The sequence below is a fragment of the Crocodylus porosus genome, unplaced genomic scaffold (genome assembly GCF_001723895.1).
Source record: "Crocodylus porosus isolate Cpor-Errol unplaced genomic scaffold, CroPor_comp1, whole genome shotgun sequence".
In the NCBI taxonomy this organism is placed as follows: domain Eukaryota; kingdom Metazoa; phylum Chordata; order Crocodylia; family Crocodylidae; genus Crocodylus; species Crocodylus porosus.
The window spans coordinates 34,692,203-34,707,348 of NW_017728947.1; the positions used below are offsets into that span (position 1 = coordinate 34,692,203).

Genomic DNA, 15,146 nt, shown 5'->3' on the forward strand with positions numbered 1-15,146 from the left:
TGGGGGTGTTTAAGAGGAGGTTAGATGAACATCTTGCTGCCGTGGCAGGGGGTCGGACTAGGTGATCTGCTCAGGTCCCTTCCGACCCTAGAAACTATGAAACTATGACACCAAGCTGTGGGGAGTAGTAGATATGCTAGAGGGTAGGGCTAGGATTCAGAGTGACCTAGACAGATTGGAGGATTGGGCCAAAAGAAATCTCACAAGGTTCAACAAGGACAAGTGCAAAGTCCTGCACTTAGGATGGAACAGTCCCATGCACCGGTACAGCCTGGGGGCTGACTGGCTGGACAGCAGCTCTGCAGAAAAGGACCTGGGGGTTATAGTGGACAATAACCTGAATATGAGCCAGCAGTGTGCCCTTGTTGCTAGAAGGCTAATGGCATACTGGGCTACATTAGTAGGTACATTGTCAGTAGGTCAAGGGAAGTGATTATTCCGCTCTATTCAGCACTGATTTGGCCAATGGAGTACTGTGTTCAGTTTTGGGGTCCCCACTACAGAAAGCATGTGGACAAATTGGAAAGAATCCAGTGAAGGGCAACAAAAATGCTAAGGGGCCTGGGAGACATGACTTAACGAGGAAAAACTGAGGGAACTGAGCTTAATTAGTCTAGAGAAGAAAAGATTGAGAAAGGATTTAATAGCAGCCTTCTACTATCTGAAAGGGAGTTTGAAAGTGGATGGAGCTGGACTGTTCTCAGAGGAGGCAGATTACAACAAGGAGCAATGATCTCAAGTTGCAGCAAGGGAAGTGTAGGTTAGATATTAGGAAGAATTTTCTCACTACAAGGGTAATAAAACACGTTATAAACAGGTTATAAAGAGGGGTGGTGGAATTTCTGTCCTTGGAGGTTTTTAAGACTTGGCTTGACAAAGCCTTGGCTGGGATGATCTAGTTGGGGCTGATCCTTCTTTGATCAGGGGGTTGGACTAGATGACTTCCTGAGATCCCATCCAACCCTATTTTTCCATGAACCCCACCACTACCCCACATCTTTCCAAATGAAGCTTTATCATCACCCCAAATTAAGATTGATCTCAAAATCACAAGATTCTTTTCAAAGATAAGTGTACACTAATTGTTGGTTGTTGATCTGATTGAGCTCCTGCTGCCTAGGAACAGGATGGGTGTTACCTACCTCCCCAAATATAGTAAGCGTATGAATGTTAAAGAGCTTTCATTCCCATGTCTGCCTCTTCTCCATGATCAGTTTTGCCCTAGTATCAGTTCTGTTCCTGTATCAGTTTCGCCCTCCAGTTCCTATACATGTTCAGCCCTCATTCTGTCCCCAGCCACCACATGAGCAAGTTCTGCCCCCTACCCAGCTTTTCCTCTGTTGTTCACAAGGGAGGGCAGAGGGGTGACAGGGCCCCTTTGAGCTGCTTGGATTTTTTTCTTTCTTTCTTTCTAAATCCCCCTCCTTATCTCTCCCTCCCCCTACCATTATCAAGAGGGGAGGAGGGGTATCAGCTCCTCCGGAGTGTGAGAAAGGCCTTTACCTGCTTGCGGCAGCAGCCCATATTGTATGTTCTGCCCTAGGAAGTAGGTTAGAGGAGTAGGCAGTCAATCAGAGGGGTGTCTTTCCCAGGCTGAGCTGTAATTTGTTACTGGGCTGGAACGTATGTCCTTGTGAGATTTCCTCTGGCCTTGTTACATGCCAAAAAAATCTTTGAGAATTGACAACACAAGAGGGGGGTGTTAAGAAAAATGTTTTTAATAGTTTTCTCTCCCCGACTAACCTAAAAGGACCTTCAGGCTATATAGCTCAAAATAGTGGCATGAACCATGCAACCCAGTTGCACAATGGCAGGCAAAATGGAGATGGTTCTCTGCAAAGCATCTGTTCATTTTTCTTTTAAAAGAAAAGGAGCTGAGCTCAGATTTGTTCTCCTGTGTTGTACGATTATTTTTCCCCAGAGTTACTGACATGATGGTATTTCACTACACAATGCTACCTCCTTCCTAGGACAAATTCCCAAGCACATGCAGGTCACAAGCCCTGACTCTGACCTCTCACATTTTATGCCAACATATCCTCTTTTGATTTCAGTGGTGTTACCCCAATTTGACACTGGGGACAATCTAAGAAGAATCAAGCTCCACAAGTACAGCTGGATATTGCGCTGTTTGTGCACCAGCAACCTTTGCAGGTGAAGTAGCAGCCAGTGCCCACGATGAGCTCATCTGTCACACAGGGAGTCAGTTCTCCATGGGTGTGCTAGTTAATTGGTCTCTGAGTCCTTTCCCAGTCTCTTCTGCTTTGCTTACAGAGCTGGCCCTTTCCCTCCTGCTTCTCCTTCCCGAGGGAACAGGCGATATGACGACGATGACCTGTCATCTTCCTCCAATGGGCCCTGCTGAGAACTTGATATGGTCTTGGCTGCAGCAGACTCCACAGGTATTTTTTTTCATTTTCTCAGTAAGTACCTGCTTAACTTTACAGCATAGGAAAAGATGGAAAGAACTGCAGTCCTTCAGTAGCTCTCCATTCCTAGTGAAAACTGATAGACTAGGGTTAGGAACCTCTTGTCTGAAGAGATGCATAAGCTCGTTTATTTTTGGTTCTGGCACCGCTTCTGTAACCACACATTGAAGCAATGAAGCAGGAAGTCTTGTGATTGGACTGCGTTGCCTTATCAGAGCTCCAAAGGAAGGTAAGTACATCTGAAGGTTTTTAGGTTGTGGTCTTCAAAGGAGATACATTACTTAGGTTCCCAAATCCCACTGAATTTCAAAGAGATGTTGGGTTCTTAACGCCATTAGGACCTTTACAAATCTCAATTTTAGATGAGATGTGCTGGGCAGGAAAACTCCTGAGCCAGATGTAACAAACAAGCAATGATTTCAGTATGCAAGTCTGCGGATGATCTGTTCACCCTGTTTGAGCTCCTTACCTGCTTTTATATTCTGCAGTACTATTCATCTCTTGGTAACACTAATAGATCTTTTTAGATTAGATACTAATACATTTGATTCATGTCCTGAGAAAAGTGTAGCCCAGTCCTGGTTGAGTAGTCCTAGGTTCTTAAATTTCTATTTCACCCTGGTGTTCTGTACTAAAAGCAAAGAGAAAGAACAAGAACTTGCTTTAGGTTTAAAACCAATGGATGCAGTTCAAACTGCATGAGGCTTCTGGTAGGAGGGTTTCACAAAAGACACTTTGTTCCCTGTGGGACAGATGCCACCAAATAGTAGAGTTTATTTCTTAATTATTTTTCTGGGCCTCTCCATTTCCAGCTTGCTCACAAACACTTCACACAGAGCTTTGCTTGGAATGGCATGAGGGGGCACCAGCAGTGGGGATTTGCTTTCTATGCATGGCATGACTCCCCTTGTCTGCATGAGCTTTCTTGTTCCTAGGATACACTTACTTGCCTTAATTTATGGAGCTTGCCTTATTATTTTTCCCCTTTGGCAGAGATCTGTTTTGACTTTCCCACTAAGCTCCTTTCTGAGCAGGGGCAAAATGTGGAGCACTGAATTTATTCAAGTGTAATTAAAGGATAGTCCTTGTGCTCAGGCAGGGTCTGTGCTGCTTCAGCTGGCTGCGGTTCAAGGAACATTATATTTCATTTAACAGCAACTGCTCCTCGGTAGCAGAGAGCTATTTTTGAGACTGCAAAGGGACCCTCCCCCTCCTCTCCATTGGTGTAGGATGGAAGGAGGGGTTTCTCCTGGGTAGTGAGTTGGCAAGTAACGCAAGGAAAAAATTGACCCACTAAATGTCCATCTAGCCCAGGGGGTGGGCAAAATACGGCCTGCGGGCTGAATCCGTCCCGCCAAGCACTTTCCTCTGGCCTGCGGAGCCTCTTCAAAACCCACGTAATGGTGGCTGCCTCTCTAAAAGCCTCCGGCAGCACCAGCTGCAGCACCTCAGGCTGTTTTCTTGGCTTCTGGTTGCGAGGCAACCAACCCTGACCACAGCCTGATCCACCTGGCCTCGCCCTGCCCTGGCTCAGGCCACGTTTGCAGCTTGCAAGGGGTTGAGGGGGGCTGGGCCAGAACCTGTGGTGCCGATGAGGGGAAAAAGCGTCTGGGCCAGGTTCTGCTTTGCTGCACAGGACTGGAAAAGGGCCCTGACCTGCAGGTAAGCCCAGGAAAGCGACTGCTGGGCAGGCTTTCCCCATGCCATGCCGCTCAGGCCGTGCAGGGTCGGGCTGGGCCGGCACTGGGGAGGGGAAGCAGCAGCTGGGCCGCAACTCCGGCCCAGTCAGCACCAGGGAGGAGAGGTGGCAGCGGAGCCATGTGCCGCTTGGGACAGGATGAGCCCAGCCGGAGCGGCAGGGGCTCAGCTGCACTTTTCGCCTGCCTGCGCCCGTCAGTCCCGAGCGGCGCACGGCTCCACCTCTGCTGGCTGGTGCTGACCCATCTGGGTCCATCCCATCCAGAGCAGCATGCAGCTGAAGCCCGCTTCCCACGCGCTGCTGGGGACGGGAGGAGCCCGGCCAGGTCGGCACCGGCCAGCAGAAGCGGCGGCAGAGCCGTGCGCCGCTCGGGACTGACGGGCGCAGGCAGGCGAAAAGTGCAGCTGAGCCCCTGCCGCTCTGGCTGGGCTCGTCCCATCCCGAGCAGCACGCGACTCTGCCGCCGTTTCTTCTGGCTGGTGCTGACCTGGCCAGGTTCCTCCCGTCCTCAGCAGCACGTGGGAAGCCGGCTTCAGCTGCATGCTGTTTTTCCTGGCTGGGTCCATCCCATCCAGAGCAGCGTGTGGCTGAAGCCAGCTTCCCAGGTGCTGCTGGGGACAGGGCGAGCCCACTGGGCCAGCACTGGCCAGCAGAAGTGGTGGCAGAGCCGCCTCCTTTTTGGACCAGCTGGCACAGGTAGGGGGAAAGTTCTGGGGGAGGTCTGATGCCTCTGAAACCCCACTGCTGGGGCAGGATGTTAGGGGTCCCAACCCCTTGCTACCTGGTAAGTTGTGCAAGGAAGGGACTTCTGGTGGCAAAGGTCAGGGGTCAGGGGACGAGACGTCCAGTCCTGAGATGGTGACCAGGGGGTGGGCAACTGAAGGGGTGGAACTACCCATGCGGCCCTCAACAGCTCGCCAAAACTCATCAAGTGGCCCTCCACCCAAAATAATTGCCCGCCCCGATCTAGCCCTATTTCCCAGCCACAAGCAGTGTCAGATGCTTAGGGAAAAGATGTAACCCCATCACCACCATGACTGTTAATCTAAAATAATATTAATTAATGCTATCAAAACTGACATGCTACTTTTAATTGATAAAAATGAAGATTTCCTCCTTCAGTAATGTTCCAAGGGTATGGAGAAGGAAAATTTCTGAGCCCCACGAGATACCTCAAAGCATGAATTGATGGCCCTTGAAAATTTCCTCTTAGCTTGTGTGATAGCAGGTATCATTCCTGTTCATATGCATGCAATATTTTGATTTCTATCGAGCTTTCATGGTGAGAAACAAACCCAAAGTTGCACTAAGGCTATGCAGAATCATTACTACCCCAGGAACTAGAGGGGAAAACCCAGTATAAAAACACATGCATCTGGTAGGTGCTTGGTCCTGATTGTGTCGTCTTTCTTCAAGCACATAACTTGGATTGAAAGCAATAATGCCATCTAATTTTAAGAAATGCTTCAGGGCACCTTTTACACTTCATGGGGGTTTTGCTTATATGAGCTCTTACACTGTACTAGGCAAAAGCTCTCCTTTCCTGCCCGTCTCCAAATAGAGGGAGAACCAGAGATCACAGCCAACGTGTGATCACTTTTTCTCCCTCCATTTAGTCTAGATAGATTGGGATTGTTATGGAAGGCAGAGAGGATTGTGTGTCATCCTTTAGCACTGCAGCCCCTGTACCTAAGGGCACAGGTATGTGAACTAGCTAGCCAACACAAGATAAAATGAGGTGAATTTAAAGAGGCAGTATTTGTATCTGAGGAAGATCTCCATTGACATGCTTATAACAGCAGAGAAGCAAAGGATTTAGTAAGCTGGGGTGTGCTTACATCAAGCTTATTGTGTCTTGTGGGAAGTGACTTTTGGTCAAGCTTGAGGGAATGTGGAGGATAGGGGGCAATGTGGAGCAAGCTTGCTTGCATTGTCCCTCTCTGTGCTGTATCTGCTCTGTGGACCATTAAAGTAATTCAGGTCCTGGACACAAAATATGGCAGCAGCAATGAAACTTGTGCAGGAAACTCCTACTATTTGCAGGTTTGGCATTTGCAGTTTCAAATATTCACGAATGCTGAACCCACATTTTAAATATACTTACAGAAGTTCCTCGGGAGCTCCGCGCTTGCTGCTCCTGGGCTCCCACCATTGCCAGCAAGCTCCCACCATCACCAGAGCAGCCGTACCCCCCCCAGCCGCCGGGGCATGGCGTTCATGAACGTAGATGTCATTCTGAAACACAGTGCCTTATTCGCGGATTTCACTATTAGCAGGGATCACGAGAACATAGCCCCTGCAAATGATGAGGGTTGCCTGTATTGCTTTTATATATGAATGCAAGTTAAAGTGGTGTTTGGAGCAGACAAACAATCAGGTCTTTGCAGGTAGCTGCCACACTGTTCAGTTACTATTACAGTGTCTCGCCACTCGGTGACAGGGGAGCTAATAGGTACTTGTCCCCATTTAGCCAAGTTACTCTGGGATAGAAATGGACACAAGACTAATGTTAGTGTCACTTTTCTCAGGGTAACTGTCATATTCTAGCAAGCTATATCAATGTAGGGCTACACTGATTTCAGCCAGTGTAAGCATAAGTTACCCTGGTAAAAATATGCCATGTTTCTGACCCCTCTGTCTCTAGAGCTATCAGTCCTACATTTTCAGCCATCACTAAATTAACCTAAAAAATTAAAGAGCTTTTTATGTAAGCCTTCTCAAGAGCATCCTTTTGAAGGTGGAGGCTATGGAAATCTATTTTTCATTGAGCTACTGGTACATCCACATACATTAAGGGTTTTCAATTCTCAGATGTTGGCTGTGTGCAGCACAGCTTATATTTGACTCCCCTTATTAAAAAAGGTTGGGATTGGAATAAGAGCCATAATGCAATACATTATTTATGTAAGGAAAAAGCCAATGCGATCCCAAGAGCCTTCGCTGCATTTTCTGCTTAATCTGTGTTTGCCTAAGTCATTGTTGGTCCCAGCATTTTTTTCTACCAGCACTGAAATTGAAAATGCCCAAGCAAGAAAAAAAAACTAGATAGAAAAAGAATGACTGAGCAGACTGAAGTGAATTTAAGCAACAGTAACTGTAGGGGTTCTCAGAGGGAGACAGAAATGGGGGAACCACACTTAGTGTCAGACGAACAAACAAGTTACTAAGAATAACTACCAGTGTGCACATTCTTGTGCCCTGGTAAATGCAAGGCAGCTCACCCATTTTCAGAGAGGGGTAAATTACCTCACATTTGCAGTGGGACAAGAGATAGCACACAGCCATTTACTACAGAATAGCTGATGAACAGGGATCCAGGTTTTCACTTTCCCACGGAAATACAGATTCCCCCTTTTACCCGAGAAGAACATGGATTTTTAATTTTAACAAAGAAACTCACAGATTTTGCATTTTGGAAAGAGCTGGCAGATTTCCAGCCTACAAGGGGCAGGAGGAAGGTGGTCAGGCAGGGGGGCTCCATGTGCATGCAGCAGCTCCTGGAGGTAAGTCTGGCAGGGGGGGAGGTGGGATTGAGGCTCTCATAGGGAAGGAGGGAGGGAGTTGGGCAAGGCGGGGGCTGAGACAGGGTGGGACTGCTGCCCAGCTGGGCGGTGCTTGGGGTTTGTGGTCTAGGGCCAGAATGCGTGGCCACAGGGCCATGGGCGGCTCGACTGGGGGGAGGGGGCTTCCTGCCACTGTGTGCACGCCCAGACAAGAGTATGCAGGGTGGGGGCAGGTGCAGGCTGCTCGCTGTGGGCTCAGGCTCCCCACCCTGTTGCCCTCCCTCTGGGGGCTCTGCAGCCCGGTGGGTGGGACCGGGTACAGCAGGACAGAGGAAGACCAGGCAGGGAAGCTGTTCACTGCTGCAAGCCCTGTGTCGCCCTGGTGAGGCGTCCCCTGCCTGCCTGGCAGCAGTGGGGCAGCAGCGCAGGGTTGTGCCCCTCTGCTGTGGGGCAGGCAGGGAGCATGTCACCAGGTCAGCACAGGGCTTGCAGCAGCAAGGGGCTTCCCCGCCCGGCTCCACTCTGCCTTGCCACGCCAGGTCCCACCTGCCGGCCTGCAGTGGCCCCAGGGGGAGGGCAGCAGAGCGGGGAGCCTGAGCCCACAGCTGGCAGCCTGCACCTGCTTCCTCTCTGCACAGAGATTTGTGGGGCACAGGTCTCTCCTGGCCCCTCTCAGGAGTGTGCACAGCAGTGGGGAGACAGCTCTTCCCATGCAAGCCTGCAGCCACCCCCTCCATAGGCTCTGCTTAAGCCATGCTGCCCATGGTGGTGCAGGGAGCTAGGCTCCACTCACTGCAGCAACCGCTGCCTCCCACAGGGGCAGGGTGCTACGAACTCAAGTCCCTGGTCCTGTAGCCCTGATATAAAATCTCTTTTCACTTCACAGAAGGATCCTCTCCACTCAAACTCCATCTGGTGACAAGAAGACAGGAGAAGTGTCTTGGGTGACGCATGTGTAGCAGAAGCAGCCTCTGACATTTCCTCCCTTAACTCTGCGGTATCTTTGGTTCTCCTAGATAATAATGTGACTCTTCTCAAACCCCTCCTTTGGGAATGCACTGCTTGTCTTACCTAATGACTTATTCACTCATCAGCCTTTTTTAGGTTGACAAATATCTTGCAAAGATAAGGCACTGGCCTTTGAAAATGTGGAGCCAGTAATTAAAATGAAGAATGTATTACAATAAAAAGTAGAAATATGAGACTAAAAGCCACATTGGTATTTTTAGTGATGGGAGTTATTGAAGACTTCAGTTTAATAATTCAGTGCAGCTGAGATTAATAAATGATATGAGGTGGAAATGGTCTTTCAAGAAGAAGGATTTGAGAGGTATAGTTAACAATTTAATTTAGTGTATTCTGAAAAATGCAACATGAATTGCTATATAGTAACTTGGCACAGGGCAAAGGTTTCTCAGCCCATTTTGTAAGAGTGGGATGGGAAATATGCGTCATGAATGAGGATCATGCCTAGTTAGTAATGCCATATTAACAGAGTCTGGGGAGCCAGGAATCCCATCTCTAAAACTGACTCCACCTACAACCTTTAGCAAATCATTTCTTAGTTTCTCCTTCTGCAATAATGTCAGGTTAGTACCATGTCCCAGCCTCTCAAGGGAAAACAGTACAGTGGTGGAGGGAGGACAAATGAGACCAAAACAAGGTGGTTGATCTTGGCATCGCTCTCTTGCCTGCTCCAAAAACAGATCTGCTCCAGGTTCCCAAAGAGCAAGCCAGTTCTGATATATATAGTATGGTGGAGAGAAGAGTGTGAATGAATCATCATGTTGTTTCTCATCATCCAGTGCAGAGAGCTGCCATGAGTAGCTCTCCCAAAGAGGTCAACTCCAGGTTTTCTACTTGGAACAAATCACAGACCCTGAGCACTTGCTATCTTAGTGCCCTGTCAGCCCTTCTCTACTCTCTGCTGCACCTCTCAGCAGTGCCAGAAAATTCTGGTTGAAATTCCCTACTCAGTAAAAGGGCTTCACAAGAGATGGAGCTAGACTGTTCTCAGTGGTGGCATATGACAGAGCAAGGAGCAATGGTCTCAAGTTGAACCAAGGAAAGCAGTAGGTTAGATATTAGGAAAATCTCTCTCAGGAGGAGGGTAGTAAAGCATTAGAAAAGGTTACCCAGAGAGGCTATGTGATCTCCATCCTTGGAGGTTTTTAAGACCTGGCTAGGCAAAGCCTTGACTGGGATGAACTAGTTGAGAATGGTCCTACTTTGAGCAGGAGGTTGGACTAGATGACCTCCTGAGATCCCTTCCAAGTTTTCTATGATTCTAATTGAGCAGTGCATCAGTGGCCTCATTGGTGACATGGGAGTGGTAGTGCTACCCTACCTCAGCATGAGGATTGATTCAGCAGTGTCCACAAAATGATTTGGAAATGCAGGGTACTGTATGAGTGAAAAGAGCTTAGCAAGGTTTTCACAAATAAGTATATGCATCTGTCATCTTAGCTTACGTGTGTGAGGTTGTAGACCTTTCATACACTAGGACCACGTTGATTTCTTTAATATTCCACCCTAGAGAGGGTCTTTGTTTGTGCAAGGAAAACCTGTGCTACAGTCTGTAGATCCCCTTGGCTGCTTGGATGCCTAAAAAGGCCCAACTGTAAAAAGTGTCTGATACTGTCAGTGGGTGACAAAATATTATACCCTCTTGTGTCAGCCACAGTCCTGACTCCAGTGATCCATGCATTTCCGACCTGCAAGAGATCCACTGATAATTAAGGTAGAAGCTCACTTGTTCTTAAAAAACATAACTCCAGCCAGTCCTGAATGCAGTAGCCCTACTCAGAACATTTGTCTTGGTGTTTCTACATCATGTGCTGGCCTCGGTTCAAAGTCTCTGTCCAGATATTCACAGCTGTGCATATGCCTGCCTATCTGAATGATTGTCCTTTCCTCCATGTGAGCATGTCCTTCCACCAAAGCTACATTCCCTGGAAATGACAAAACTGCCATCCCAAAGAGGCTTGTGAATATAGGAAACAGACTATTCTCAGGACCTGGCTGTGACTGTAAAAGAATACCTACTAAATGTGCCCCATTTGGCAAGGTGCTTTACACATGTGAGCCTCTTCCTCCTACACAGCTCATGCATTCATCACTCCAACTGGACAACACAAAATCTGATTGACTTACCTTGCCACATTCAAAAAGATTTAGAAAACATCTTGTCTCCCACCCAACCCTTCAAACAAGCAGTTATGCTCACGTTCTACTGCTGGTGTGCAAGAAGTATAAAGAATTTATAGTTTTGAGTTTGAAGTGATCATATTATGCATGCACTAGTTAACTAGACCTTCTCCAACATGCACACAGATTTTTTGCAAATACCCCATGGCCAACAGACAGTTTATGCCAGTTAGTCTGGGGTTTTTTTACTTCTGACTTTGGAAAAAAATCCTCCTTTTCCTTTTTCTTCCTTGATCTACATTAATTATGATGGAAGGATTGGGCCAAATTTGTGACTAATGTAAGCTAAACCATTTACACTGAAGTCAAAGGAATGGTCCTGTTTACACTGCAGGTGAGCTAGACTGAGCAGCTACTTCCCTCTTGTCAGTGATCCCTCCCAAATTTAGTGGTTGATATGGAGATTAGTGACTTCCTAAGGTGCAATATAATTTCAGTTTCTAGAATAACTTGACATTATACAGCAAGGTTTGGGAAACAGATGGGTTATTCATAGCTATATATACACACAAGTAACAACCTCAATGGAAGCCATCATGTGAGCGAGGGAAGAAACTTGGCCCTGAATCTTTAAACAACCAAGTCTACCCCTGTGAAGACAGATAGGGGCTTTGTCACAAATCTCAGCAGTTGTGTGGGGTTTGACATTTTGGTGTTATTTTTAAATAATAGCGTCCCTTGGGAATTTTCTCTCAGCAGTGCAGGGTTTTACTAGAGACAGCATTCTGACAGATTTCCAGAAAAACAGCATTTTAATCAGTGATTGAAACACATTTTTACTACTAAAAATTAAAAAAGAAAAATGATAAATCAGAACCCCTTTATATAGAACGCAGTAACCCTGGCAGAAAGGAGCACCAAATTTATTTTTTTTTAAGGAAGGGTTTCCAATCTTTTTTACAGCCTCATACTGTCTAGGACACCTGATAAAAACTGGAAGCAGGAAGAACATTAAATATAGAGCAATGGCTTGTACAGAAAGGCCCTGGGTTTCTGTTTTAGTCATTTTATCAGTTTAAATCCTATGATATTTTCCATGATTGCTACAGCAGCTTCCTATAAACTACACAGTACCATGTTAGTCCTTGAGCATGAGAATTGCATTGTTCCCATTTTGTTCTTAGTCCGTGCTGTTTAAGTGCTGATGTATTATTCAGATTTGGACTGAATTATGTTTTGATTTGACATGAGCTGCATTGCTTGCAGAAATACTGAATAAGCCTGTACCAGGGAAACAGGTAACAGCTTCTGTAATGAAGCTGGGGCTGAATTAAGGTGACTTGTTGCTAACCAAATGAGAAATAGTTGCCTTTTAATATGACTCATTAAAATGATGGTGTGCCCCATTGGGTAATAGCAGCACCAGTAAAGAAAACCTGTACTTACAAAGGCACTGATATAAGTAGATGGAGGAAAGTGGCTGAAGTGCTGTTGATTTTTCTCCTTGTTTTTCTCTTCAAATTCTCTTTTCTTAAAGAAATGCCTCAGGCTTAGTGCTGCTGAGCTGGACAAGTCGTCAGAATGTTACACCTTACATGTTCCCTGAGAGAGGACTGATTGCTGCTATCCTTATTTGACAGGAGGGAAGGGAACCTGAAGTGCAGAGCATAAAAGTGACTTAAGCCAAGGTCCACAGCAAAGAATACATCCTAGAAGCCATCATTTAAGGTTTTGTTCTCTGACCACTGCCCAAGACTGGAATTCTTCACTGATCCCTCCCATAACTCTGATAGTATATCTGAATCAGTAGAAACCTCCATTTGTCCTTATTATATTTTATTAGTTATATACATTAACAGAGCACCTAGGAGCCCTAGTCATGGACAGAAGTCCATTGTGCCAGGGACTCTACAAACAGAGAACAGAAAGACAAACAGAAAGTCTTGGGGAGCACACAAGTTTGATCAGCATGATAAGCAGTGATCTCTGCACCTCTGCAGCAAAATAACTGCTCTCAAGCTTTTGGTAGGCACCATCGCAAAGGAGAGTTTTAAGGAGGGATTTGAAGGAGAACAATAAAGTGGCTTTGTGGAGGAGCAGCTTGGGAGAAACTACCAAGATGCTTGTTTAAAAATGTAACTAGCAGGCAGCGGAGGCTGGCATCATGGGCGGATGGGAGGTGGAGTCGGTCTCGGAAAGTGTATTAGTCAAGGTCTTATGTAGTGTTAAAAGAAATGATATATCATCTGGGCCAAAAGAATCCAAATATTAAACTTGTGGACTCACTGGCAAGACGGGCGTTGTTCAGGTAAAGCAGTTTTAACCAATCAAATGATACTATACATCAGTGGTACTCAACCTATCAGTCCCATGGGCCAGATGAGTGATGCAGGGCTGTTCTGCAGGGAAGACTGCATGCGGGGTCAGACTGTAACAGATCCAGCTGCAAAGTCCCCGCATGCACTGTTCCTACACCATGCACCAGCCCATCGCAGTGTCAGATCTGGCCATGGTACAACCTGTGCACCGGCCTGATCCTGTTTGCCAAACCTTGTCATTAAACAACCCTGCATGCCAGATCCAGCCACAGAGTGACCCTGCATGCCAGCTCAGTCCTGCCAGCTGGATCCAGCCATTGAAGCAACCCTGCGTGCTGATGCGATCCAACCCACAGGACCATGTCATGCAGCCTGTAGGGCTCCCCACAGGCCAGAAATGTGGCTCCCAGAAATGTAGCTATTAATGGTGCTAGCATTCCCCTGTTTCCAAGTGTCTGAACCTGTGGGGAGCTTTGGGAGCTGGATCCAGTCTGCGGGGCTGTAGGTTGAACACCACTGCTCTACATCATTAGATATTTGCATCTTATTCACCTTCTTGTGACATTGCAGCCTTGAATAAGGGCACAGGTATTCCCCTCCCTACCACCCACCGAAGAAAGTCTTGCTCCTGTTTTTACCCCATAGGCTAAAATGCATGAAGCTAAAAGGCACTCTTATAAATATCTTTACTTAGTACCTGCAACAAAACCATTCAAGATTCCAGCTTGTTCTCTAGAGCAAAGGTTGGCAGCCCACAGCCTGTAGGCTAGATTTGGCCTGCAGAGTGATTGCAGCCAAGCCATGAGGCTGGGATATGAGCAGATGGGGGAAATCAGTGGCTACAGTAACGGGAGTGGCGACCAGGTCAGAAGCACAGCAGCAGAAATTCAGTAGCGGGAGGGAGCAGCAGCCAGGTCTGAAGTGGCGGCCTGCCTTCGGAACAAGCTAATTCGGTTGCAGAGTCCCCTTCTCTACAGCAAAGTTAATATTGCTTTTGGGCAAGCACCTCTCCCTCAGTGAGCTTCAGCTCCAAAAAAAGATCTTGCCTTAAACTCCAGTTCATCTTTCTGAAGGCCACAAATCAGACCTCATCATAGCGAAAGCACAGTACAGTGTCACCATTATTCACTTCTGGGTGAAGCAAGGCATTGAATTCAGGCCTAATTGCAATGTCACAAATTAATTGTAGCTGAGAGACTAGTTCTCTAGTCCAGGACCTTTTGCATTGGCAGCTTGTCAGAAGTGGTGATGTGATGTGGCAAGCTAGGACTGGAGTAGGAAGAAAACACTCTTCTGAGCCAGTGGAAATTACAAACAGCAGGATCTCTCTCAGTGTCTTGCTGCACAGCTCTAACTTAAAGTTAAGAAGTGGGATTTCCTGTGCAGAGCATTTGTTGCTACAGCCAGTATCACACAATCCAGCTTCATTTAAGCCCCGACTTCAGCAACACACTTAAGCATGCCCTTAAGGCTAAGCACATGCTTAAGTCCCGTGGAAGTCAAAAAACAATCAGGTGCTTCAGTGCTTTGTTTCAAAACTATCACTGATTAATAATTGTTCTTGTTCCACTCCTGACCCTCAGCGCACAAGCAATGGGGGAAAGCTCTCATATGTAACAGCATCTGGGGTCATTAAAAACGAATACAGTCTGCAGCTTCAAAAGGAAACCATGGTATAGCTTTTTCCCTCTATTTGCAAATTCTTCCTGTGTCAGATCAATTTATTTGTTATGCAGCATGATCTGAATATGTGTCTGGGAGTCAGGAACTTCCACGTTGTCATTCCAACTTTGATGCTTGATGTCTATGGCCTTGAAAATGTCATGCCATGGTTCTGTGCCTCAGTTGCCCTGTCTGTTAAATTGTGGTAACCATGTGAGGTGGCTTGCTTTAAACCGCTTTCAAAATGAATAATGCTTTCCTATGTAAGTGGTTTTGATTTGATTCTGCCCCCCCCCCCGGGCTCCACAGAATGAAACTTACTTTTTCATACCATTGAGTGTTTAAAACTCTTAAATTAGGTTGTATGGCTTTTGTTTAACTGGAGTAG

General features: G+C 46.8%; 1 protein-coding gene across 1 annotated transcript in view; it reads left to right on the forward strand.

Annotated features, from left to right (window-relative positions):
• The window catches only part of TRIM44 (tripartite motif containing 44), a gene marked incomplete at its 5' end in the record, with an annotated part of 94,740 nt that extends 85,895 nt beyond the window's left edge, over positions 1-8,845 (forward strand). Inside the window, 2 exons of the mRNA XM_019551023.1 lie at positions 2,275-2,402; positions 8,518-8,845. Of these exons, the coding sequence (XP_019406568.1) occupies positions 2,275-2,365 (91 nt within the window). The remainder of the gene's footprint in view (positions 1-2,274; positions 2,403-8,517) is intronic.
• Positions 8,846-15,146: the final 6,301 nt, after the last annotated feature.